The sequence below is a fragment of the Solanum verrucosum genome, unplaced genomic scaffold (assembly GCF_900185275.1).
Source record: "Solanum verrucosum unplaced genomic scaffold, falcon-dt-bn FXZP01000007.1, whole genome shotgun sequence".
NCBI lineage: Eukaryota > Viridiplantae > Streptophyta > Magnoliopsida > Solanales > Solanaceae > Solanum > Solanum verrucosum.
This window is the reverse complement of record NW_026020177.1, coordinates 2,132,159-2,155,060: the sequence shown is the minus strand read 5'-3', so window position 1 is coordinate 2,155,060 and position 22,902 is coordinate 2,132,159. Positions and strand designations below refer to the sequence as shown.

Here is a 22,902-nt window from a genome sequence, read left to right as displayed (position 1 = left end):
AATTTCAAAATTAGTCAAAGTCGTTATGAGTTCTTTTTACTTAGTTAAAATTTTAAAATTAGTCAAAATCATTTTTAGTCAAATCGCCGGTCAACCGCGAGTTAGCGGGCATTTTGAGGGCCTAACACCTTCTCGGAATGTACATTGAACTTCGAACCCTTTTATTTTCAATAGATTTTATCTGTTTAAATCTTTTGAAATCTTTTAATTTTTCTTGATTTTTACTAAAAATTAAGTGGCGTCTCTGTTCTTTTGGAAATTCGATTTTTCTTAAATAATAAGTTTGATCGATTTTTTTCAAAAACCCAGTCATTTTTCTATTATAAATACTTTTAAATAAAACAAACTTTCCCTTTCAATTTGAACCAAGAGAAAATAAACTAAATCAAGCACTATGAAGAATGGACAGCAAATGTATCAACCAAACAAAAATAACAAGACAAGAATAAATCAATCACACAAGACACACAGATTTACGTGGAAAATTCTTTGATGTGAAGAGTAAAAAATCATGGGACCAAAAACTTCACTATAATCACCAAGAGTTACAATATTGTTCTCCAAAATTGTCCACAAAACAAGTGTCAAACAACGAGCAACAACGAAACAAGATTGCACAAAAATTAGAGAAAGAAAGAAGAGAATTCACCAAAAAAAAGAGCTATTGTTCATGCTCAAAACTCAGCGGCTACAGACAACCAAATCTGATCTCCACCGTTGAAATTCAAGAACCAGTTGCTGAAAAACTTTCAGTTTAAATTTGAGCATGATCCAATGGTTAAAGAAGCGTAAAACTTTATTTAAAGCAGACTGCCTAAGTATAAAATTTCTTGAAGTAAAAGAAATTTTTTTCTCTTTCTCTCAATCTCTAAAACGGCTCTCTTTTGATTTTTCTCTCTTGTGTATCAAAAATAAGACCTAAAAAGCCTTATATATGTCACATAATATTGGACTTATTGAGAAAAATGTGTTGGTCCAAATAAAACTTTTATTTATCCATACAGGAACGGAAAAAAAAACCCTATACTCTTTCCTGCCCAAGTTCCAGGTTTTTACCACAACACAGATGTCTAAGAGTTATTTAACACTTCAACTACATTCCCTCTTGGCTATTAAACGATAACAAAAATTCCCCTCCCTTGTAATAATATTTGTAAAGTAATTCGGAAATCCCCAAAACAAATAAAATAAACAAAATTTTGTCGATAAGGTTATTCCTAATATGTATGTTCATTCTCTCTCCAAGTCTAGGTTTTACCATTGACGGGAAAGGCATTAGAGATCATGAGAAGGATTCACTCCTCTTGGTAAATGGATTGTCTAATATGGCATGTGATTAGCTCGCGACTTTTCTTTTCTACAGACCGATCATCTTAGCATATTATTTTAATTAGGTCAATTACGTTACTTATTCATGTACTTACTATTTACTTATAATTATAGGTGTATATAGTAGGTGTGTCAAAATGAACCCAAATATATGTGACCCGTCCAGAATTTTATGGTTGGGCTCAAGATAATTTAGATTGGGTTCAATCTCAATTCATTCAACCCTTAACTCATTTTAAAAGAATCTTCAATTGAGTCCAATTTAATCTCTGATTTTAACTCGTTTTAAAACTCTTTATCTGTATTGATGTAATGTATGTTCTTATATAAAAAGTACTAGTTTCTGGACGTGCATTGCACGTGTGTCCCAAGAAAGTTTTTATAGATATGTTAGAACAATTAAAATTCTATTAAAATATATATGGTTTGAACTTTGGTTAGTAGTCAGTAAACAACGAAGTTACAAATGACTAATTTGAGTATAAAAAAAAAAAAAAAAAACTTACAACAATCAAAAGTTAATAGAAAATTAAATAAAATAAGTCCAATAGAGAGAAGATACAAAAAAAAAATTACAACATACATATCCTTCTTAAGACTTTAATCATAAAAATATAGATGGAAAAAAGAAATATATAGAGTTCGTACATAATTTTTTGAGTTTTTGACTACACCTTCTCTCACAATCAATCAAAATGTAAGAGTATTCTTCATCAAGTCAAACTAAAATATGAATCAAATAATATAATACTGATACGTGTTTCACTATTCTAACTACAGAATGAAAATAATGCTTTTGGGTAAGGGTCTCATTAAATAAACAAGATGAATTATATCGATAAAAACTGAGGCATACCCAAAGACATCTTAAAGTTTTAAATTAAATAATAGGACGTTATGAATATGAAAAACATGAGAGTTATGAATATTATGAATAGCAATTGAATAAGTAATTAGAGACAAAATGAGTAGTTATTTTTTGTTTAGTATAGAGATAAAATGAGGCTAATATGAAAACGAAAAGAAGCAGAAAAGATGTAATTGTACCTTAATAATTATTTATTCTTTACGAAAAGAAGTAGAAGAGATTTATTAATATTGGGATTATTAGCTATTTATCATGTAACATTTTTGTATATCAAAATAAATGAATAATTTAATTTTTAGTATTCATAAAGGATAAATTTTTTATGGCATTATTGTAGTAACTCAACTTTATAGGGATATTTTGGTATTTCAACTTTCAACTTTCAATTTTTTTTTGTTCCTATTTTTAGTAATATATGAATGATATGATGAATTACTATTTATTTTATATTTTCTAGGACTTATCTATCCATTTGTAGCTTCTTCTTTTTTATTTTCTTGAGTTGAAATTTAAATTGTGGTTATAAAATTAAATAATAATATGTAAAAAATATTGAGATTAAGCGGATCGAATTGGGCGGGTCATGATCCAACCCGTTTTTTAGCTCATTTGAGCCCAAAATAAACTTGGATAGGTCAGTTTCCAACCTGATTTATATTTAAATTCATTTTAATATCTCCAATTCCAATTCAATCCCCCCATTTGACACCTCTAGTATATAGTAATGTGTAAAAAAACATGACCGGAAACTTCCATATATTTGTCTTCCCTTAATAAGATAATTCTTAAAGAAAAGGCGCCAAGTGTGCTACTTAGGAATTTGAATCCTTCAAAGGGATATATGCAATGGAACAATCTGTTGGCAAGCATGTGTTCATTTCAAGAATACAACTTTTACCATCTGAAAATGCAGGATATCCTTTAAAATTAATTTATTTGAAAATAATTTTTCAGTTCAACTATGCTTTGCAATGATGATAAATAAAGCATAGAGACAAATGATCATGAATGTTGGATTGTATCTGCCACAACATAAATGCTCACATGGTCAACTATCTGTTGCAATCTCAATGGGGATTTTCATGTCAACACAAACAAATGAAAGGAATATACACATACAATATAGTCTATAAAGAAGTATTAGGTGTATATATATATTCTATAATTTATAACACTAACTAAACTAGTTAAGAATGTCCATATGTACATGTATAGACAATATGGAATAACCATGACAACAGTACACATGTCGAGAGACAACACTCCTACTTACTCATATATAGATGCACTCCTTCCTATTAACCAAGACTCATATTCTCGCTCTCATTAACTAGTATTCAAGTGCAAATCACACTTTCATTTTTGAATTAAAAAACACTATATATGCCAACTTCAGAATGTTATTTGTATATCAACAAAAATAACTTAAAAGAACTAATATTATCAAATATATTGACCATCTTCATTTTTAAGTAACTACCAGCATAAAGTCATTAGTGAAGACGCAATTACAAGTCAATGTTTTTTTTATATTTATTAATATATTCAAATTAAACAATCTCATAATTTTTAAAAATTATTAGACAAATTAGAAGCATCAATTATTCAAGATGAACTTTGAAGGACGTCTAAGAAAAAAAAAATATTCTACAAATGATTTGGTCTATAACGAAGCAGCCAAATAGACACAAAGGAATATACATCAAACACTTGTTTACAATACAATATTAGATAAAAATACGATCACATAGCATATTATGATGTTAGAAATACAAATTTTACCTAACTTCACTAAATTAATCATATTTGCAATTTCAGACAATATCCAATCATTTTAATGTTAAGTATTATGTTAGTATGATTAAAACATTAATTTTTAACATGTAAAAGTTGGTGCATTTTATCTGGATTAATTGTTTTAAAATTTTGATCCATCATATAAATAACTAACTGAAGATTTACGTGTACAACATGTAAATAGAAATTCTTGATTTTTTACCTACAATTCACAAAGCACATGCATAAGTTTTAAACATAAAAATGAGTAAAAGTAAACATCAAGAAAACTATCAATAAAAGTGTATTTAACAATTGACAATTCTATTAAGATGGCAAATGCATCCTTTCGAACCAACTCACCCGCATAATTGATAGGGTAAATACAATCATATATTATCAAGTAGAAAAATTGAATAGATCGTCGAATTTACACTATTTATGTGATCTCACTTTTCAAGAGAAATGTCCCGTCACATATTCACAATATATGACAACTTAATTTCAGAAAATATAAATAAAATAATAGCGTTCACTCTTCATAATGAATTCTCATGCATACAAGATATACCACAAGTTTTTCCTTAATTAGTGTCATATTCTATTTTTTTTAAAATTAGAAACATAGGATTAAAAGGACTTTACGGATTGTAATTTCGGTTAAGTGATCAATAGAAAATATTTTATTAAAATAGTGACTACTCTCCCCTATGCACTTTAAGACATTTACTTCAGATATTTACAAGGAGCAATTGTCTAAAAATAAATTCAAGTTTCTCAAACTTTTTATTCTCTCTATTTTTCTGCTCACCTTATTATCAAAACACTTAAAATTCTATTCATGGGCACAATCAACTTCCTTTCTTTTATATCCACCCCAATTTTCATTGTTTCACCTTCATCCTTCCCTTTATTTTTAAGGTTTTAAACTTGAAAGTGCAATGTGGACTTTGGGATCAAGTTAATTTAAGCTAATTGAAACACCCCGCACTTTCAGAATTGTGAGCATGTTGACTTAAAATGCTAAGGTGTTTACAACTTTTAGATGTTATATAAAGGGAGTACAGGAGGAGTTATCCTCAAAGTCGTATGGTAGGGAGTATTAGGAGAAATAGTATATGTATTATGTATGATATTATTTAATATTATATTTAGTAGGAATTTTGAGTGTATGTATAACTAATCCACACCCTATATTATAGGATGTATAACTAATACATTCCATTTGGCGTTATTAGTAATACATAGAATTTAATACCATGGGAATACCCCTTAAATCTAATAATTTTGTTTATTTTTCTTGATTTTATGTTTTATATTTGTAATAGTAAATTTATTTAAATAAATTATCTTACAAATTTTATATTTTAGAAAGAGTTGTTTGTTGCTAAATAAATTCAATACAATATTTGAAATGTGAGTTGTTTACATTTACTAGTTGAAAAGGCAAATTTATCACCACATGACATTTGTGGTCTTATTGAATGTATTATTTATTGAACAATTTATTAAATTGCATACATATTAAAACTACAGCTTGCAAATTTTATGTGTAAATGTAAATGGTTTATTCAATTTTACTATTGTTTACCGTCTTTTTTATTTTAAAAGTACATGGTCTATCTTTTAAAATTGAAAATTAATGTTTTGTAAGTGATCAATTTATTAAAATCACAATTATTTATCGTAAAAAATTCAAATTGGTTAGGTCAAGTAAGTGCAACCTTTAGAAAAATGTCGAGCTATGATAGTGGCTCTAGCTGAGCTTACCTAGGGGGTAATTTTTATTGTTGATCTATCATGGTTCCTTTGTTAGGTATAAGGCGTAATTGTTGTTGTTGTTATTGAACATCTTATTGTCTATCAAAATTAGTTTCATACATACAATGTTAAGTGATAATGATCATAACTCATCTGAATAAATTTATATCTTCTGTATGGGAACCAAATAAGGTAAATTAGGTATATTTCTATCCTAGCCACAGATATATTCCATAAAATGCATCGTACTCCCCCAATTCCACATTTTATCTCTAACTTTCCTCCCTCGAATTCCATTAGAGATCATTCATTTACCCTACTGGTCGCGTATCAACTGGATACTAGATTAATAAAATATATAGTAGAAAATCGCAATAACAACTCTATGTTAGAATACGACATATAGGGATCGTTTGGTAGTGTATAAAAATAATGCTAAATAAAGTGTATTAATAATGCTTGCATTAGCAATACTTGTATTAGATATGCTTGCATTAACTATTTTTAATACACCAGTTTTACACTATGGCCATGACCAAAGAAGACGGCTTTTAGACGCTCATAATCTGATTACAAAAGTTATAATTCACATATCTAACAAGAAATAAAGCTAATTATGTATATTTCCTACTCCATATTCCTCTTGGAATAATTTCATTTCTAGAGAATAATACCATTACTAAATATCAGAGCCTAACAACAAATTTAACAAACCATTTTATGATCCTTTTAATTTTCTTACATATGCATGCATTCAGTCATACGTAACTGAAACACATTAAATTGACTATTATTTCAATCATATGCATCTGAATGGGGAAGCAGAAAAAAAAGTACATTATTTCACCTTAAAGTTATCTAACTAATATTGAAGAGCTTCAAACTCTAAAAGTTACGTTTCCCCAAAATATATGAACACTGCAGATTATAACTGCAACATATATCATGAATAAAGTCAATCGAATATGGTTTTAGGGAAAGAATGTGAATGACAAAACCAAAAGTCTTCATTTCATGTACAACATAAATTATTGGACTAGAAAAGAAAACAAGGGAAATACACAATCGCTCACTTCAAATAAACTGTATTCTCAGATCCCTGAGAATGAATGTACAAAAAAGTGCCGTATACCTTAAAAGTTCAAGACAAAATACTATACAACCATCATTGCAACTCCTAAATGCGCTGTTTTCCAAGGTTTTTATAAATTGTGAGGTTACCGAAGGTCTACAATATCAAACTTCATGTTTGCATTCATATAGACATGAGAGCAGTGTTCATATATTGGACTTCCATCCTCAGGCTCCTCGTGAGGATGAAAACCACGTTGTTGACATTTCCGAATAACAGACACACCAGCAGGATCAGACAAGTGGAATATGCCATGAGGGCTGTCACATAAAGAAACTACAATCAGTATTTTGGAGTCGCTTCCATTATTTGACTTTTTTCAGATCTCAGATGATGATGTACTGGATCTCTGTACTATATAGGTTTTAGGACTCCACAGTTTAAAAAACTACTTTAATAAGTGCATTTTTCACTGGCATCGCATGAGACTGAACAGCCCAAAGGCATGGCCAAGTCCAATCACTGCCACAGTAAGACACCAGAATTTTGATTCAATTAAAATCATTCAATAATTTACTTCTTTAAAAGAGAGCTTAGTCCACCCAAGACTTGCATAATTAAATTACAATTCACAAGAGTGTTAATTATGGAGCTGGGGATCAGAACTGCACTTAGAATCCTTTTTTGTGTACAAACTAATCGAGCAATGCCAGAGAATTGATATACCTGGCTGTGTCTGTAGGAGCCATCACAATTGCAATTGCTTCCGGTAACATAATCTACAAATGAGCCAAAAGCAAGTGTGTCAAGAGAAACAAAAAAATGCACCCTCAGATAAAAACTTGAACAGTTACAAATCCATTCTCCTCCATGGGATGAAAATCATTGATTAGGTAATATAATGCGCATTTTTCAGATGATACTCTTCAAAGATTTGAAATCTATAGCAAATCCTTTTGCCACAAGTAAAAGATATTCAATATACAGAACTACCCCAAACCGCCTATAGTTAGATTGTAAAGTTACATTCTACCATTTCACATTTATACTAAAGATGGAGAGGTTTCAACTTCTGAGAAATATAAAGAAATATACACACTTTATATTCTAAAGAATTGGATATTTGAAGCTTTTCCGTCATATCTAAGGTAAAGTAACACAAAGCATTGCTTATTACCTGATAAGAATAATGAGTGTGCAGATCAACTGATGACATAAAACATGTTTGTGATGGATGTGTCTGCAATTTATCACAAACAAGAAGCCAACAAGTCATACTCATGGGTGATAAAACCTGTCAAGATGTGAGAGAAACTAAATCTAGTTCATTTACACCACGCAAGAGACTTGTCCTGCATTTTATCTTTGTTTCCAATATAGTAGATTTTAGGCCAGTTATGACAACAAAGAATTTAATGAGAGTCAGAACAATCAAAGATTCAACTCAAGTCATACCCTACAATTTTTAAGTCATCCCCTACAATCTTTAAAAATAAACAAAGCCACTAGTGTTGCCAAAGCATATTGTGACCTTAATGAGTGAAACAGAACCATCAACTACGTCAGAATAAACCATAACAGAGTCCCCTACTATGAATGCAAATGAAGTAACTTGAGATAGAAAACGTATTACAATCAAGGTACCCAAGTGTTTAATTAGCTCCCATGACTCCAACCGATATTGAAAGAAAAATAATGATACTAACAGATAGCTGTCGAGCAGTACTGCAGGAACTTTTACAAGATTCAAGAGAGTACATACTCTATTAATCTTATAAAGGTGTAAACTAGACAATTCAAACAATTCCATGGAAGCAGAACACATCTATATCAGCTGAATTTTCTTATCTATTTATCTTATTCCACAGAGACAACAAAGTCAATTCACTATTCAAATCTTCATATTCAGTAGAAGACACTTATGTTGACCAAGCATAGAATCATAAGTCAACATATCTGCTTGCAATACTTACATGGATCCAACCAAGAGGAAAGAGAGAGCGTTTGTCTTGAATCTCAAAAATTTCTTCTTCATTTAGTGTCTGGCACTGAGAATCAAAAGTTGTGTTTAGAAACATGTAAAAACCACTCTTTATCATTGAAGCATATCAAAATATTTTATTCTTGAACTAGTATCATATATCCTTTCATGTAGTATTATCATGCTCGCACCCTCATTTTAAAATCAGGACAGTGTAAAAATAGAGTATTAGGAAACCATATCTGAAATTTAGAAACTACCAACTAACTTATTGTTTCTTATGTTAACTTTTATTCTGAAAACAGGGAATTGAAAACATAATGAGCGCTATTTCCAGCAATTCCATCCCACTTCAGGTTATTTAAATTCAACAATGGAAACTTGAAAGATCCTCCTAAAAAGCAATTTACGAACTTGGTTCAGCAGTTTCACTTCAAAATCTAGAGACGATTACATACAGGATTTGGACTTCCTCTATCCTAATTCATCTAATTTTGCTTTCTGAAAACTAGAGGTCAAGCTGAAGCATAAATCTAATGTAGCGTACAGATGAAACATAAATTTTTCTTACTGAATCTGAAGTTGACTCCTGCTTTGGGACTATAAGAGTAGTGATGTGAAAAACACGGTTTTTCTGCAAGTTGAGGAATACAAGACATAAATTATCACATAAATAGAGTTCATAAACTTCATATTTAGCAATTAGCAATTAGATTTACTGTGTTTACTTCATACCAGTGAACCAGCAAGAACTCCACAAGTTTCTAAATTCTTTTTTGTATTTTCTCGAGCTAACCTCAAGAAATCTTCCATCAGTCTCACTGGCTACAGCATAAGAATAAAGAAGAAAAGGTCATACAAGCACAATTTTATATCAGGTAAAGCTGATTTAAAACTACAACTGCAAAGGCTTTAACACAAATTTCCTACAAATATGACAGTAAGACTTCTATGGATCAAGGAGATACAGAAGCCAAAATGATGTAAAATAAAATAAGAACTCACAACATGCAAATGTTGAAAAGAATTTGAACTGGACGGTTCATCCTGAATGCACTTAGCGGGCCCAGGTCTTGGATCTGCAACTTTGGATGGAGATATAGGACGAAACTCTTGTTGTAATTGTGCCAAAACTGGAGGAGGCGAAGGTTGCCTTAAGTTACTCAAAGGAATATTATCACTCCGCACATCGTCAAGAAATTGAAAATTGGAATCCTCAGTAGGATGTAACCATCGCCCATCATCCAAAGAAAGAACTGATTCCATAGAAGACTTATCCACTATCAAGTTAGTGTCTTTAGACACCAAAGGTCTATCTTCAACTGGATTAAGGCTATAAGAATAGTGACAGAACATTCAAAATGTTGTACCAAAGTAATTTAAAGAAATAAGAAAATAGAGAAACATAGTATTACAAAGTTTTGGGCTACTACGATTACTAATTCAATTATCTGTCATATAAGACTTCATAGCTCTTAGTAGGCTGCAATAGCAATAACTAAACTTGGCAGGGTCCTAACCTCAAAATCTCATTTGGAGCTAGATCATCATGTACTGGGTAATTAACCTGTAAGAAAAAAAAATAGGTCATTTAGTTTAGGCTGAATTCTATCATAAGATCTTAAACTACCTTTTAACGGAACAAAACTACCTTTATCTCAGAACTAGGTCCTGACCATTGACCACGAAGACCATTCGGGCCAAAAAAAGAGTGCCTTGATAATGTCTCTTGCTTTGGAACAGAAAAATTGAAAGATCTGCAACAATAAATTTATGCAACAACCATTGAAATTACATCAGGAAATTTCCTGTTACCATACAAACTATCACACAATATACTTTAGAAGAATGACAGAACTTACATGAAAAATAAACTTCCACCATTACAAATACAGGTGGCAAAATCAAACCCAACCCGCCCAATCCGTTCAAGTTTGGGCGGGTTATTGACCCACTCATTTATTAGCTGAACCTATTTAAGCTAAACCTATGTCAGTCCATCAAAAATTGGGTTGATATGTAACCCAATTTGACTCATGAGCAATCTTGTCAAAAAATGTGTAAAAGACATTTTTTTAAATTTGATATGTTATATTTAGTCATAATAAAGAAAAACAATTTATTAGGTAATAAAAAATTAGAATAAAACAAATAAAACAATTAAAACTTAGTAATTGGGGGGGGGAGGGGGCTATGACCTGCATTTATCCCATTTTTCAGCCCAAGTAGCTTTTGGGCGGGTCAATAACCTACCCATTTATTAACTCAGTCAATCTTGACCCGCTCAAAATAAGCCCAACCCGCCCATTTGAAACCTCTAATTACAAATTAAACATTCATACTTGACTTGCACAAGGTTAAGATGAGAGTGAAGTTAACAAATTAAAAAAAAAAAAAAAGTTAAGACGAGAGTGAAAAGTTGTATCAGTCAAAGTTAGGTTGCTGAAAATATAGGGACTAGTGGTATGCTTAAAATTGATAATTTCACTAGTTCTCCCTGGCGACAATAGTGCTGCATGTGGCAAGCAATTCTCTTAACCTGAAAAAGATTTATTCAGGTAAACTTAAAAGCATATGAATTTCATAGCAAGTTCTATAACTGCAAAATGTCCAGCAAAGCTTATAACCAGTGACTCCAATATATCGTAAACGCTGTGAAACCCTATACCACAGAACTTCACAGCATAAACTGACTAGTTGACTGTATTCAAGCAAGCTTGGTGACACCAACCTTTTAGGACAAGAAACCAGTTTTAACTTCTTCAACAGCAGTATCTCTGCTCAAACACCAATGACATAGGATCACAAAGACTGGTAAAATTATTGTAGTCTTTGTCGTAATTAAAAGTGATTTTGGTTGTCTCGAAAGTAGTTAGTATGTTAGTGTGTTATTAAGAATCTAGAGTATTCTAAAGGCCTCTCAAAAAATGAATCTGGGGAAAGCCAGAGAGTTTCCATTATATCTCCAGGTACCGGGTAACTCTGTCCACCAAGGCTAAGACATATGAAATCACCTAGTTACTACAGAGATTTGAACCACAAAACTCATGATTGTCAACCCATTTCATTGACCAGTAGGCCACACCCTTGGATGCTCACTAGGATACTTGTATATTCAACGGATGAAGGTACTAAAAGAAAAGAATATGGTACGGCTGCCAAGAATTGAAGATGAAGGTGGTGTTAGCGAAGGGTGTGCAATTGGAAAGCAACATGTGAAGTGGTGCATGGAGAGCAAAATGAACATTGGAGCTGGTTCATAAAGATGATTGTAGACCAATGAGGACCACATCTCTTGGCGGAAGTAGGTACTTTATTTGTTCATTGATGATAATACAAGAATGGCTTGGGCTTATTTCATAAAACAAAAATCTGAGATATAAGGAGTTCCGAAAAAGTTTTAAATTATGTTGGAAAACAAAGTGGCTGCCATATAAAGGTGTTGAGGAGTGATAGAGGTGAAGAATATACCTCAAGAGGGTTTAATAAGTTTTGTGAAGATTAAGGAATAGAAAGACAGGTACCCATCGGTACACGCCACAACAAAATGGTGAATCGGAAGGAAGAATCAAATTGTTGTTGGAATGGAAAAAACAATGATAATTGCTAAAATGGAAGGGAATGCCAAATAGTTTTTGGTCTGAAGCAGTGCATATAACGGTGTACTTGATATAAGGTGTCGAATAGCGGTGCAAAACAGAACTCCCTCTTCGGCGAAGCACTTGAAGATTTTAGGTTGCATTTGGTATGCTCAAAATCCAAAGAGAACAGGCATATGCTTGTTGAAACAAGTTAGAAATGCATTTTTATAGCCTATTATAAGTAGAGATGTGTTATTCTTTGAAAAATTTGAGGAAATTAATGGTGCAGAAGCTCTAAGATGTGATCAAACCATATTCTTCAAGCGATGGTTCAAGTTCTCGCAACTCAAGCCAAGGTAGTGGTTAGTGTTCTTAAAGGCGAGCGCCTCTCGCCTTTGGCGACAAGGCGAGGCGAGGCGAGGGGTTTGCGCCTATTTCAGGCAAGGCGTGGCGAGATCAAAAAGGCGAGCCAAGGCGAGGGGTGACGTGGAATTGGCGATGCAATAGGCGTCGCCTTTTTCTTCTTTTTTTTTAGAAGTCTGAATTTTAATAATTAAAAAGCCAAATAATCAAATTAGGGTTTTTTTTGGGTATTTTTTCAAACTTATGACGCGACTGCTGCTCCTCATTTCGCGACCGGAGACTTGAAATCAATCCCTCGACTGGAATTAGAGTTCGCGACTGCTGCTGCTGCGATTGGAAACTTGAAGTCGACTGTCGCGACTGCTGCTGCTGCGAGTTCGCGTCTGCTGCTGCTGCTCAGCTTGAAAAAGTACAGAGAAGAAGAAGAGGAGGAGTTTTTTCTTGAAAAGTACAGTAAAGTACAGAGAAGAAGAGAGAAGAAGAAGAGGAGGAGTTTTTTCTTGAAAAGTAAAGGAAGTACAGCTTTTTTAGTATCTTTTTTCAAAAAGTAGAGTCTTTTCAACTTTTCTTGAAAAAGAAAACTAGAGACAAAGAGTTTCTCTAGATAAGTGTGTCCTTTTTTATTTATAAAATAAATTATACTTTTAATATTTATTATATTTTCTCTCTTCTTTAACAATTATACTCCTCTTATTTTGTATGTAATTATATCAAAATATGCAATTCATTATTATATATATTTCATAAATATTTTTAGTAATATTTTATTATATATATATATATATCACTTATTTGGTATTAATTGGCGCCTCGATTCAAAAAGGCGAGCGCCTCGCCGCTCGCCTCGCCGCGTGGCGAGGCAGGCCCTTGTCGCCTTTTGTCGCCTCTCGCCGTCCAAAACACTGGTAGTGGTTGAACTAGCAAGCTTTTTGAAGAAGCAATTAAAGACAATGTTTGGAAAAGAAAATGGTGGAAGAATTTCAAGTAATCGAAAAAATCAGAATTGGGGGTTGGTAAGCAAACTAGAAAATCGAGAAGCCATTGGAGCAAAGTGGACTTACAAAATCAAGTAGTATATGGACGGTTTCCTATTGAAGTACAAGGCAAGGTTAGCTGCAAAAGGGGTATTCATTCACAACAGCCAGGAAGGAGTTGATTATCATGAAACTTTTGCACCATGTCTTTGGAAGGACACAATTTGAACTCTTATTGCATTGGTTGAACAAAAAGGTTGGTTATTGTACCAACTAGATATAAATCAATTTTTGAATGGTGAACTTGAAAAAGAAATCAAACATGATGGTTCTGTTAAAAGACAGAATACAAGCTCAAAACGGCATTGTATGGGTTGAAGCAAGCACCATGCGATAGTATAATCAAATTGAAAACTACTTTGTGCATCATATTCATAGATTTTCAAAGAGTGAGCCAACTCTTTAGCGAAGAAACAAGGTAACTTCTTTGAACTGGAAGAAACGATGTAACTTCATTCTTACTGTTGCTATTTAGGTTGATGATTTGATTTTTACTAGTAATAATGGGAATATAGTTACTGAATTAAGAAATTTATGTTGAGTATTTTCAATAAGCATTGCCCAAGGAAAATTTAAGAAATTTTGTGAGCTTTAAGGAGTTCAAAATTGATACATTGAGGGGGAGTATAAAAATTAATGTGTTGTCTTGGTGTTAAATTAAAAGCGATCTTGGTTGTCTCAAAAGTAGTAAGTCAAATTATTATGTATCTAGACTATTCCAAAAGACTTTAGAAAAATGAGTCTTCGGGAAACCAACAAAGACAAACAAATTATGTAAATACAATTTTTCATGCTCTGCAACACAACAACCCCCATCCCCGAGAAAAATTAGTAATTTTCTTAATTTAGATACTCACAGCTTTTGGAATTGCTTGTCAATCGAACTTGGGGATGAAATACGAGAATATTTGTTGTTCTGTTTCCACGTAGATGAAGGTGCATTTGTTATGGCCTGCAATTTTACCATATACAAATTTGTGTTCCATAAGAAGAGAGAAAAGGTGTAAGAAAGACAAACAAGGCTAAGGAGAAGGCCATGAAAGTTACAGTGACAAAATATAAATTGGAATGATATTGGAGGCAAAGAAATTATGCCCTTTACTTCCCTGAGATGGAAAAAAAATACGAAAATGTGACTTCCAGTAAGAGAAAATTTCCCATAAACTAATATAATTTAAGTACTTTCATGACAACTGATATAATTTAAATTATTTACCATTCTAGTTTCTAAAGAAGGAAATATGAAAACAGCATAAAGTGATAGAAAAAACGAATAGCCAAAGTAATATCATAAAATGCAACAGATCAACCAAAATCCAAACAATTCAAAGAAAATAAAATAAAAACAGTATGTTATGTACCCATTGATTATCATAATCTGAAGATGCTTTATTGCTGGTAGAAGGCAGTCCTAAAGAATTCCCAACTGGTCTGTATCGATGGTTCTCCAGATTATTGAGTTGGTAAGGCTGAGCTGTTACTTGAACTTCACCGATTCCGTGAAACTGGCGCTGGAATTCAGGTTTTAAACCTTCTAGTTCATCTAGCACAGTTAACAGCATCTGAGACAATCAGACAATCAAAAATAGAAAAATTGTCATCTTCAAGTCAAGACGTCAACTTAAAGCACGCCATCACAAATCGTATCTGGACACATTACTTAAAAATAACAAATCCTATACAGATCATATGAAGAATTAATTTGCAGTCCGGAATGTTAATTAGTAAATATAAGAAAAATTCTTCAAAGTAACCCCGTTCGTAAAGGATCATTTGGGAAGATGAACTGATGAAACACTGACCTTTTTGGATAATGCTCTTTCTTTAGGATGCAAAGCCTGGTAATCTCGATGAGAGGGTATTGTTTCAGTAACCAAACTGTACAAACAACACCATTTAGTTATTAGCAAACACATAAATGTCCAACTAAGGATATATTGGCCACAAAAAAAAAAGCATTATTCTTGATTCACCTTGAATATCTCAGAAGTATTATATACAAGTCTATGATATTCTTCTCTCCGCGATGAATACTAGCCTGTAAGTAAACCATAAGACAATCACAAAACCATTTGTTAATATAAAGTTTCGGAATGCAACAGACACCAAGATTCATATAGCCAAACCCAACAAACTTTGTAGTGAGGCATCAGCCGTAAAAGTTACAGTTTTATCATCATAACAATGGTCAGTATTCGAATCAAATAGGCCCGAGTAGAGTAAAATCGATAAAGATAATTTAGATAGTGCACCCCAACTAGTTTAGGATTGAGGCACAGCTTTAGTTGTATTTGCTATGGTCCACATTAAACAGCTTATATCAGTAAAAAGTTAAAACTCCAACTGAAAAATCAAATAAGAAGTTCAACTCTAACAAGTTGGCACCCGAGTTAAGAAAACAAATAAAGGAAGGGGTTTTGAATTCTTGGGATATAGAAGAATAATTTAACGGATCGCAACTAGTTTGGTATTGATGTATAGTTGTAGTTGTAAAGGTTGCAGCTTTAATAGTTGTATCAATAATATAACAATCATAACCCCAATTGAAAAATCAAATAAAGAGCTTACCCAATTCAATCCATTTGGGGGCAGGATATCCGTAAAACAAAATAAAGTGGTGGAGAATTTGAAAACATTCTACCTGTCGGAGGAGATTATTAGCGATCCTGTAGTAATTGCGAAGAGGAATTCGATTGTCGACGTCGACTTTCCGAGCCATGGCGTCGATGTTCATGGTCGCTGGCCGTCTCATTTCACCGGCGAGAGATTTTCCGGCGATGTGTATTGGAGATTTAAGGGAAAATAGTAGGAGTATAGATTTGGCTCAAAGTGTTGAGAAGGAAACAATTGATATAAGGGAGTATTTTGCTTCCTCTTTGTTATGTCGACATGGTGTGCTCGCCAAGAATAGACTATCTTCTTTTTCTTTCTTTCCTTGGCAAAATGAGAAAGACCTAAATTCGGCTCGAATTATTAATTTTATTTTTTAATTATTGACTGTTTTAAAAATATATTTTTTATTTGATTAACTAACATTTTGGATTATTTAGAGGTGTTTTTAACGTATTTTTCGGTTTTTATTAAGAGTTTCTTGCTTTTGCAAGAGGTTGAGATCATTTGATATGTCTTGTGATAGATTGGAGGTGTATTTGAGTTTAGTTAGTCAAGTAGATGGTGTTTTAAGGCTATAAATAGTTAGAGGATAAAACTGATAATTTACGTCAAGTTCAAGAGCGTTTTCAATATTTCTTTCTTTAGGGCCTGCTTGGAAAGTCACCCTGATAATTGGATTTAGTGTGTTTGGTGTAATTACATTGTTCGACGTGTTTGGTTGGTCATGTAATTACTTGGTTCGCGGGTAATTTGGTATATTCGGTAGAGGTAATTACCGTCTCCAATTCTCAGAGAGGGACTATGAATTGCTGGTAATCACGTGGAATAATTATAAGTTGATTAATTTTATTTTTTTTATTTCTATTATCTAACTTCTTTTTTTATTTATTATTCTAAAAAATTATTTTTTACTTTATATTATTTATATTTCATTTCTTTCTCATTTTCAATCTTTCCTTCGTGTGATTGCATGATATTTTTCGTATTGTCTATTTTTTATGCCATGCTTATTTATTTTTTTCATTAATATAATTTTGTTAGTATTTTAATTTTTAAATTAAAGTAGAATATATTGTTGTGTAAGATTATAGACTCATGTTTTCTTTTTCTTTTAAATTACATTTATGTATATTATGTTGAAATTTGGCATAAGAGTATTACGTTAAAAAAAATATATCTGAATTTAGAACCTATGTTATATTTTCAGTTTCATTTATTTCAGTAGTATTGACTTGAGATTTCACATTGCAAGTCATTTATTTTTTAGTTAGACTTAATTGATTATCTTTTTGTCAAATATTTTAATAATTTATGAAATTTTATTTATAATATTAATATTTTTGTCAATCATGTATTTCATGATGTTATAAAAATCTTGTACTTTTAGTTCTTGTGATTAATTCAATTGAAATAGACTAATTTGAAAAATATAAATCAATTATTTTTTAATAATATTAGTTAAGAACATATGTTTATTAATTAATATATTTTCAAAAGACAATATATATCTTAAATATTTAATTTAATATCATCTATAAAGTTTCTTATTTGTCTAGTATAAATTTTAAATAATTAACTCTTATTTCTAAAATTCAATATAATCTTATGATTCCAATTGCGCATTCAAACAATATATTTGTAATCACAGTGTGTCACACAAACATGTCAGTGTAATTACTAGTTAGGCTGATAATTATGACCCTAATAATTATACCAATTCTAATTACCAATTGACTTTCCAAACAGATCTTTAATGTATTATGGCTTAAATTTCTCTTTTTATCTATTGAATCATAATTGTTTTTTATATTAATTTTCCAATAAGAAATGTTCCTTCATTCTACTTATATTTGACTCATTTGACTTTATTTATTCGGCAGATATAGAGTTAGATTACTAAGAATTTACTATTATTAAAAGATGAATGTGTTGTAAAATTTAAGAACAAAAGAACAATATAAAGAAGAAGACAAGAAGAATATAAGACAAGAGGAACATTACAAGATAATTTTCTTTCTTTTAAGTGTTCCCCAAATCTTCAAGTGTATCCAATATAAACTCTAATGCCTCTATTTATAGTATTACATAGAGGCATACAAAATGTTAGTCATAAACATGACCTTAACCATGTAAGTTGTCACGCCCCTAGCCTACACCCTGGGCGGGACTGGCACTCGGAGACCATTGCTAGCCCCAAGTGAACCTTTGTCTGGCTTACTTAACTCAGCAGAAGACTTAACTCAATGAAACAGTCTCAAATAATAACTTAAAGAATAATGAGTTGGCCAAACTGGCACTTAAGTCTTAAACAACATCTAAACGATAAAGAAAGACATCTGAACTAATAACTATCTGACTGTCTATGAAGCCACTAAAATACTGAGATGGATGTTGGGACAAACCCCACAACATCCTAATAAATGAAAGATTGAAAGCGAATAAAAGAGTCCTCCGAAATGCAAGGAGGCTCACCACTGACTCTAAGCTGCTCAACTGGATCAACGAGGTGCTGGATGCTGATCATGGTTACCTGCGTCCAACTGGCATCAGTACATTGAATGTACGAGTATGCGAGTTGGAATGTTAAACCACACATAGGCTATAAGGAATTTGAAAGAAACTGAATAACTTACCTGGCTCACTCAACTCAACCTGACTGACTCATTTCAATATAAAGCAATTTAAAGCAAGTGCAATATAAAGAAAAATTGTTTAAAACATGCTATAAACTCTGTGTGTATGCAAAGATACAATAAATCTGAGATGTATGTAGAAATACAAATGAACTGATGTATATAAAAATACAATAATTGTTGTGGGAGTTTCTCTAACCGACAACCATCACATAAGAGCTATAGTGATGATACAACGATCAACCTCATGCTGCCAGAGCATCCTATACCCGACCAAAGGTATAGAACCTGAACTGCCTAATGAATCCACTAGTCTAATTTGAAAATGATTCATCTAAAAAGTATGAACCTCTTCTACCCATGATGGCTACATAGTTCTATGGGGGTTGTGGGTTCTTTGAATGCTCCCCCAATTCGGTGCTCAATACTACTCCCAAAAATGTACTGGCTCTTATGTTTTTAAAACATATTTCCTCTGTGATTTGAGATTAGTGCTCAAAAACTTAGCTCAAAGGCTATCTTGGAAATCTAAGTTTCCCCTGCTTACTTCATTTAGAAAACTATTACTCTTTTTTTAAAACTAGCCCGAAGGCTCTTTGGAAATCTCAGTTTCCGTTCTTATTTAAATGTGAAAACATTTTAAATCTCTTTGGGAATACTTAGTCCCCATATACTTTTGAAGAAATGAACTTCAAACTTTACTCTTTACTCTTTACTCTTTACACTTTACTCAACTTGAACTTTAAGTCTTAAAACAAAGTTAAAACATTTGGAAAAGACTTTTGGATAACTCTAAGAACTCGTCTTGACTTGACTCTTACTTCTCTTGACTTTGGTCTTAACTTTCCTTGAATTGGATTATGGACTCAAGGTTCATGATCTCATGTTTATGGATGATTTCATGATGTTTAGATGTATTTTAGAATGTTAGAATCGACTAGGAAACATAGGTACATCACTTAGGAACACGTACGAGAAGGTGGGGAACGAATGGGGAGAACTGGCGTCCCTGGTGCTCTGAGAGGCGTGGGGCGCCAACCCTCAAACTTTACAGGGCTCTGGCTGGGGCGACGCGCCAGAGGCCAAAGTTCAAAGGAACTTTTGTGGCGCTCTGGCAGGCGTGACACCCCAAGCCCTTGCCCAGAAAAATCCCCGATTTTCTTCTTCGTTTTGCATCTCTAAACTCTCCAATCTTCCCTAGTTCTTTCCCCAAACACTTAGGATCAATTGTACTCTCAATACCCATCAATCTAACTCGAAAAACAGCCCGGAAACATAAATCAATTCAACCCCCAAGCATTAACAATTCGACCAACAAGAATTCTACAATTCGTTCTTCAAGAACCTCACTTTTCAACATGTAAACAACTCCAAACCAAAGGATTGAAACAAGTTGGTGTGTGGGTGAACTAACCCAACACAGAAAGATCTCACATACCTTAATAGGGATCACCCCCGACGAATTCCACTCGCCAGCTTAACGAAAATCTTGGCTTTTCTCCCTTTCTTTCTTCCTTGCTCTTTTCTCCAAGTCCTAAGCGTGAATATAATTTTCTAATCTGACCAAAATAAGCTTTTACCCCAATAAATCCCTAAAAACGAATTAGGAAATTAATTAGAGAAAAGACTACTTTGCCCTTTCCTAAATCCGGATTGAGCCTTTCCTCAATCCAACAGCCCAACTTCCGAAAATCATATCTCACTCGTACGATGTTGAAATCGTGCAATATTGGCGGCGTTGGAAAGATCTCTCCAAGGGCTTTCCAAACATATCAAAATCTGCTTCTAAATCCTCCTGAGCTAGGAGTTATGGTTGTTTGAAAATGGCCAAAACTCACTTTCTTAACTTAGACAATTTCCAGATTTCCTTATTCTTTCCAAAAATCAATATTTTCATATTTTAAACTCTTTATAGTCGTTTCTAGGTGTGAGATGTTACATAAGTTATGGAGAAATATCAAGAGGGAAGGTTATGGAGGTGTTGTGTAATTACACCTTGAAGTTATGGACATCCACATAAATATATTTACAACAAAAAGTAAATTAAATATTTTTAACTCAAAAGATTGTTACAAGATCAATTGGGCGTTTTTAAATCTAGAATTTTTAGGCACTTCTAATTTTCAAAACATCAATTATTCCACAAGAACCTAACAAAGAAATTTAATTATAACCATCAAGTTTTTCTTGAACTTTTAGTCTCGGATAAGGTGAGATATCTTAGGATTATGTTTGATATTAGATTTATATGATGTTTGATTTACGGTATACATTTATCTCGAGATAAATTTATGCTGCCAACTAAGCATAGAGTAAATCTAATCTCAAATGTAATCCTAACTATCCCACCTTATCTCATTCAGTTTGAGATTATTTTATCCCACCTTTCAGATGAGATAAATTACTTTACGAACTATAATCTGAAATAATTTTATCGATGTATCAAAAGGTCCCTTAAGTTATAATATAGACTAGTATGACTCTTAGGTTGTTTCATTTGAACTTTGTGGGTGGTTGAAGTGTGATTTCTAACCTAGTGAACTTGACTCTTTAATATATATATATATATATATATATATATATATATATATAGGTTTTGCTATTTCAGGCTAACTCTCAATTTAAAATCCATTGAAATTATTTTTCGGCATCTTTTCATTAAAAAAATTCCAAGAAGCTAGATCTGTCGAACTATTTATGGTTGGTGTCACATGAACGAATAAATCAACACCATTTATTTAATCAAATTTACGTGTGTTATCTCATAATTTCATTTTAAAAAGAGAGAATTTTTTTAACTCAAAGTTAACAATAGGGGCAATTTGTTCCACTATATGAAAGAATGGGCATTTTTAATTCTAAACTTGACATTAAACGCAATTATGATTCTATAGGTGATATGATTTTTTTAAATTTAAATCATTGTCATACCCTTTTCCGTTTTATATACATTCAATTACAATTTTCATAAAAGAAGGGAAAATATACTTACGATGATCAATGTACATGTAACATGTGAATTTCAATATATATAGATTCTTTAAAAAGATTCAAAATAAAAACTACATATTTGAAAATCACATGAAACAAATTATAATCAATATATTACATGAGAAAATACATAATTATCCCATCGAATTTATACCCCTTTTTGAAGTAGACACCTTAAGTTCGTGAAAGTTCTATTACCCCACGAAATTATTTTCAACCACACTAAATACATCATTTTAACATCATCTACAATCTCATTGCCAACGAGTGTGTCTCACCTCCAAATAAAATAATGTAATTGTATTTTTTCCTGGCTCTTTAATAAAGGGTTGGGTAAAACCCAGACTTGTTCAAAATTTTGACAAATTCCCTTTTTTATCTTAAATATTTTGTACATAAATCATGACGACTAGAGAATTTTAAAAACTCCATTGTAGATGTTTGTATGACTTTTACGGTGGCAGATAGAAGAAGCTCCATCATTGGAGAATTTCATAGCAGTGACAACTCAAATGGCATCTTCTTTGTTTATGAGTACACAAGAATGCTATCAAGTTAAGTAAACAATACGGGCTTAATATGATCAAAACCCTCTTCGAAGAAGCAGGGAACAAACAGATGCATCTCATGTCCTTCATTGATCTATCCGTTATGAAACCCTAAATGGTACGAACGTGCATTAGTCTTTGCAGTCCAAGGTGTATTCTTCAACTCATTCATATTTGGCGTCCCCAAATTAGCTTATTAGATTGTTGGGTACTTAGAGAAAGAAATAGTGAATTTGTAAACAGAGTATTTTGGTTGATACAGAAAAGGAACTTTTTGAGAACTTGCCAACTCCAGAAGTTCATATGGCATCTCGCATTTATAGATCAAACTATTGAATTGAGAGAAGAGAAT

The 22,902-nt window shown here is 32.2% G+C and overlaps 1 protein-coding gene across 1 annotated transcript; it reads right to left on the bottom strand.

Annotated features, from left to right (window-relative positions):
* Nucleotides 1–6,761: 6,761 nt before the first annotated feature.
* LOC125829024 (AMSH-like ubiquitin thioesterase 3) lies at nt 6,762–16,650 on the bottom strand. The gene is made up of 14 exons (XM_049508305.1): nt 16,407–16,650; nt 15,739–15,803; nt 15,568–15,643; nt 15,127–15,327; nt 14,623–14,717; nt 10,439–10,544; nt 10,308–10,354; nt 9,793–10,120; nt 9,523–9,612; nt 9,359–9,421; nt 8,780–8,854; nt 7,984–8,046; nt 7,533–7,585; nt 6,762–7,126 (listed from the first exon to the last, which is right to left on the bottom strand). The coding sequence occupies exons 1-14, from the start codon at nt 16,515–16,517 to the stop codon at nt 6,952–6,954; spliced, it is 1,548 nt and encodes a 515-aa protein (XP_049364262.1). The 5' UTR covers nt 16,518–16,650; the 3' UTR covers nt 6,762–6,951.
* Nucleotides 16,651–22,902: the final 6,252 nt, after the last annotated feature.

Excerpts from the sequence above, each read along its gene's own strand:
- LOC125829024 (XM_049508305.1), bottom strand. The coding sequence starts at position 16,517 with ATGAGACGGCCAGCGACCATGAACATCGACGCCATGGCTCGGAAAGTC. Across the intron at positions 15,644-15,738 it reads ATACTTCTGAGATATTCAAG|TTTGGTTACTGAAACAATAC; the intron begins GTGAATCAAGAA and ends TTGTTTGTACAG. Across the intron at positions 8,047-8,779 it reads TTCCTCTTGGTTGGATCCAT|ACACATCCATCACAAACATG; the intron begins GTAAGTATTGCA and ends GATAAATTGCAG.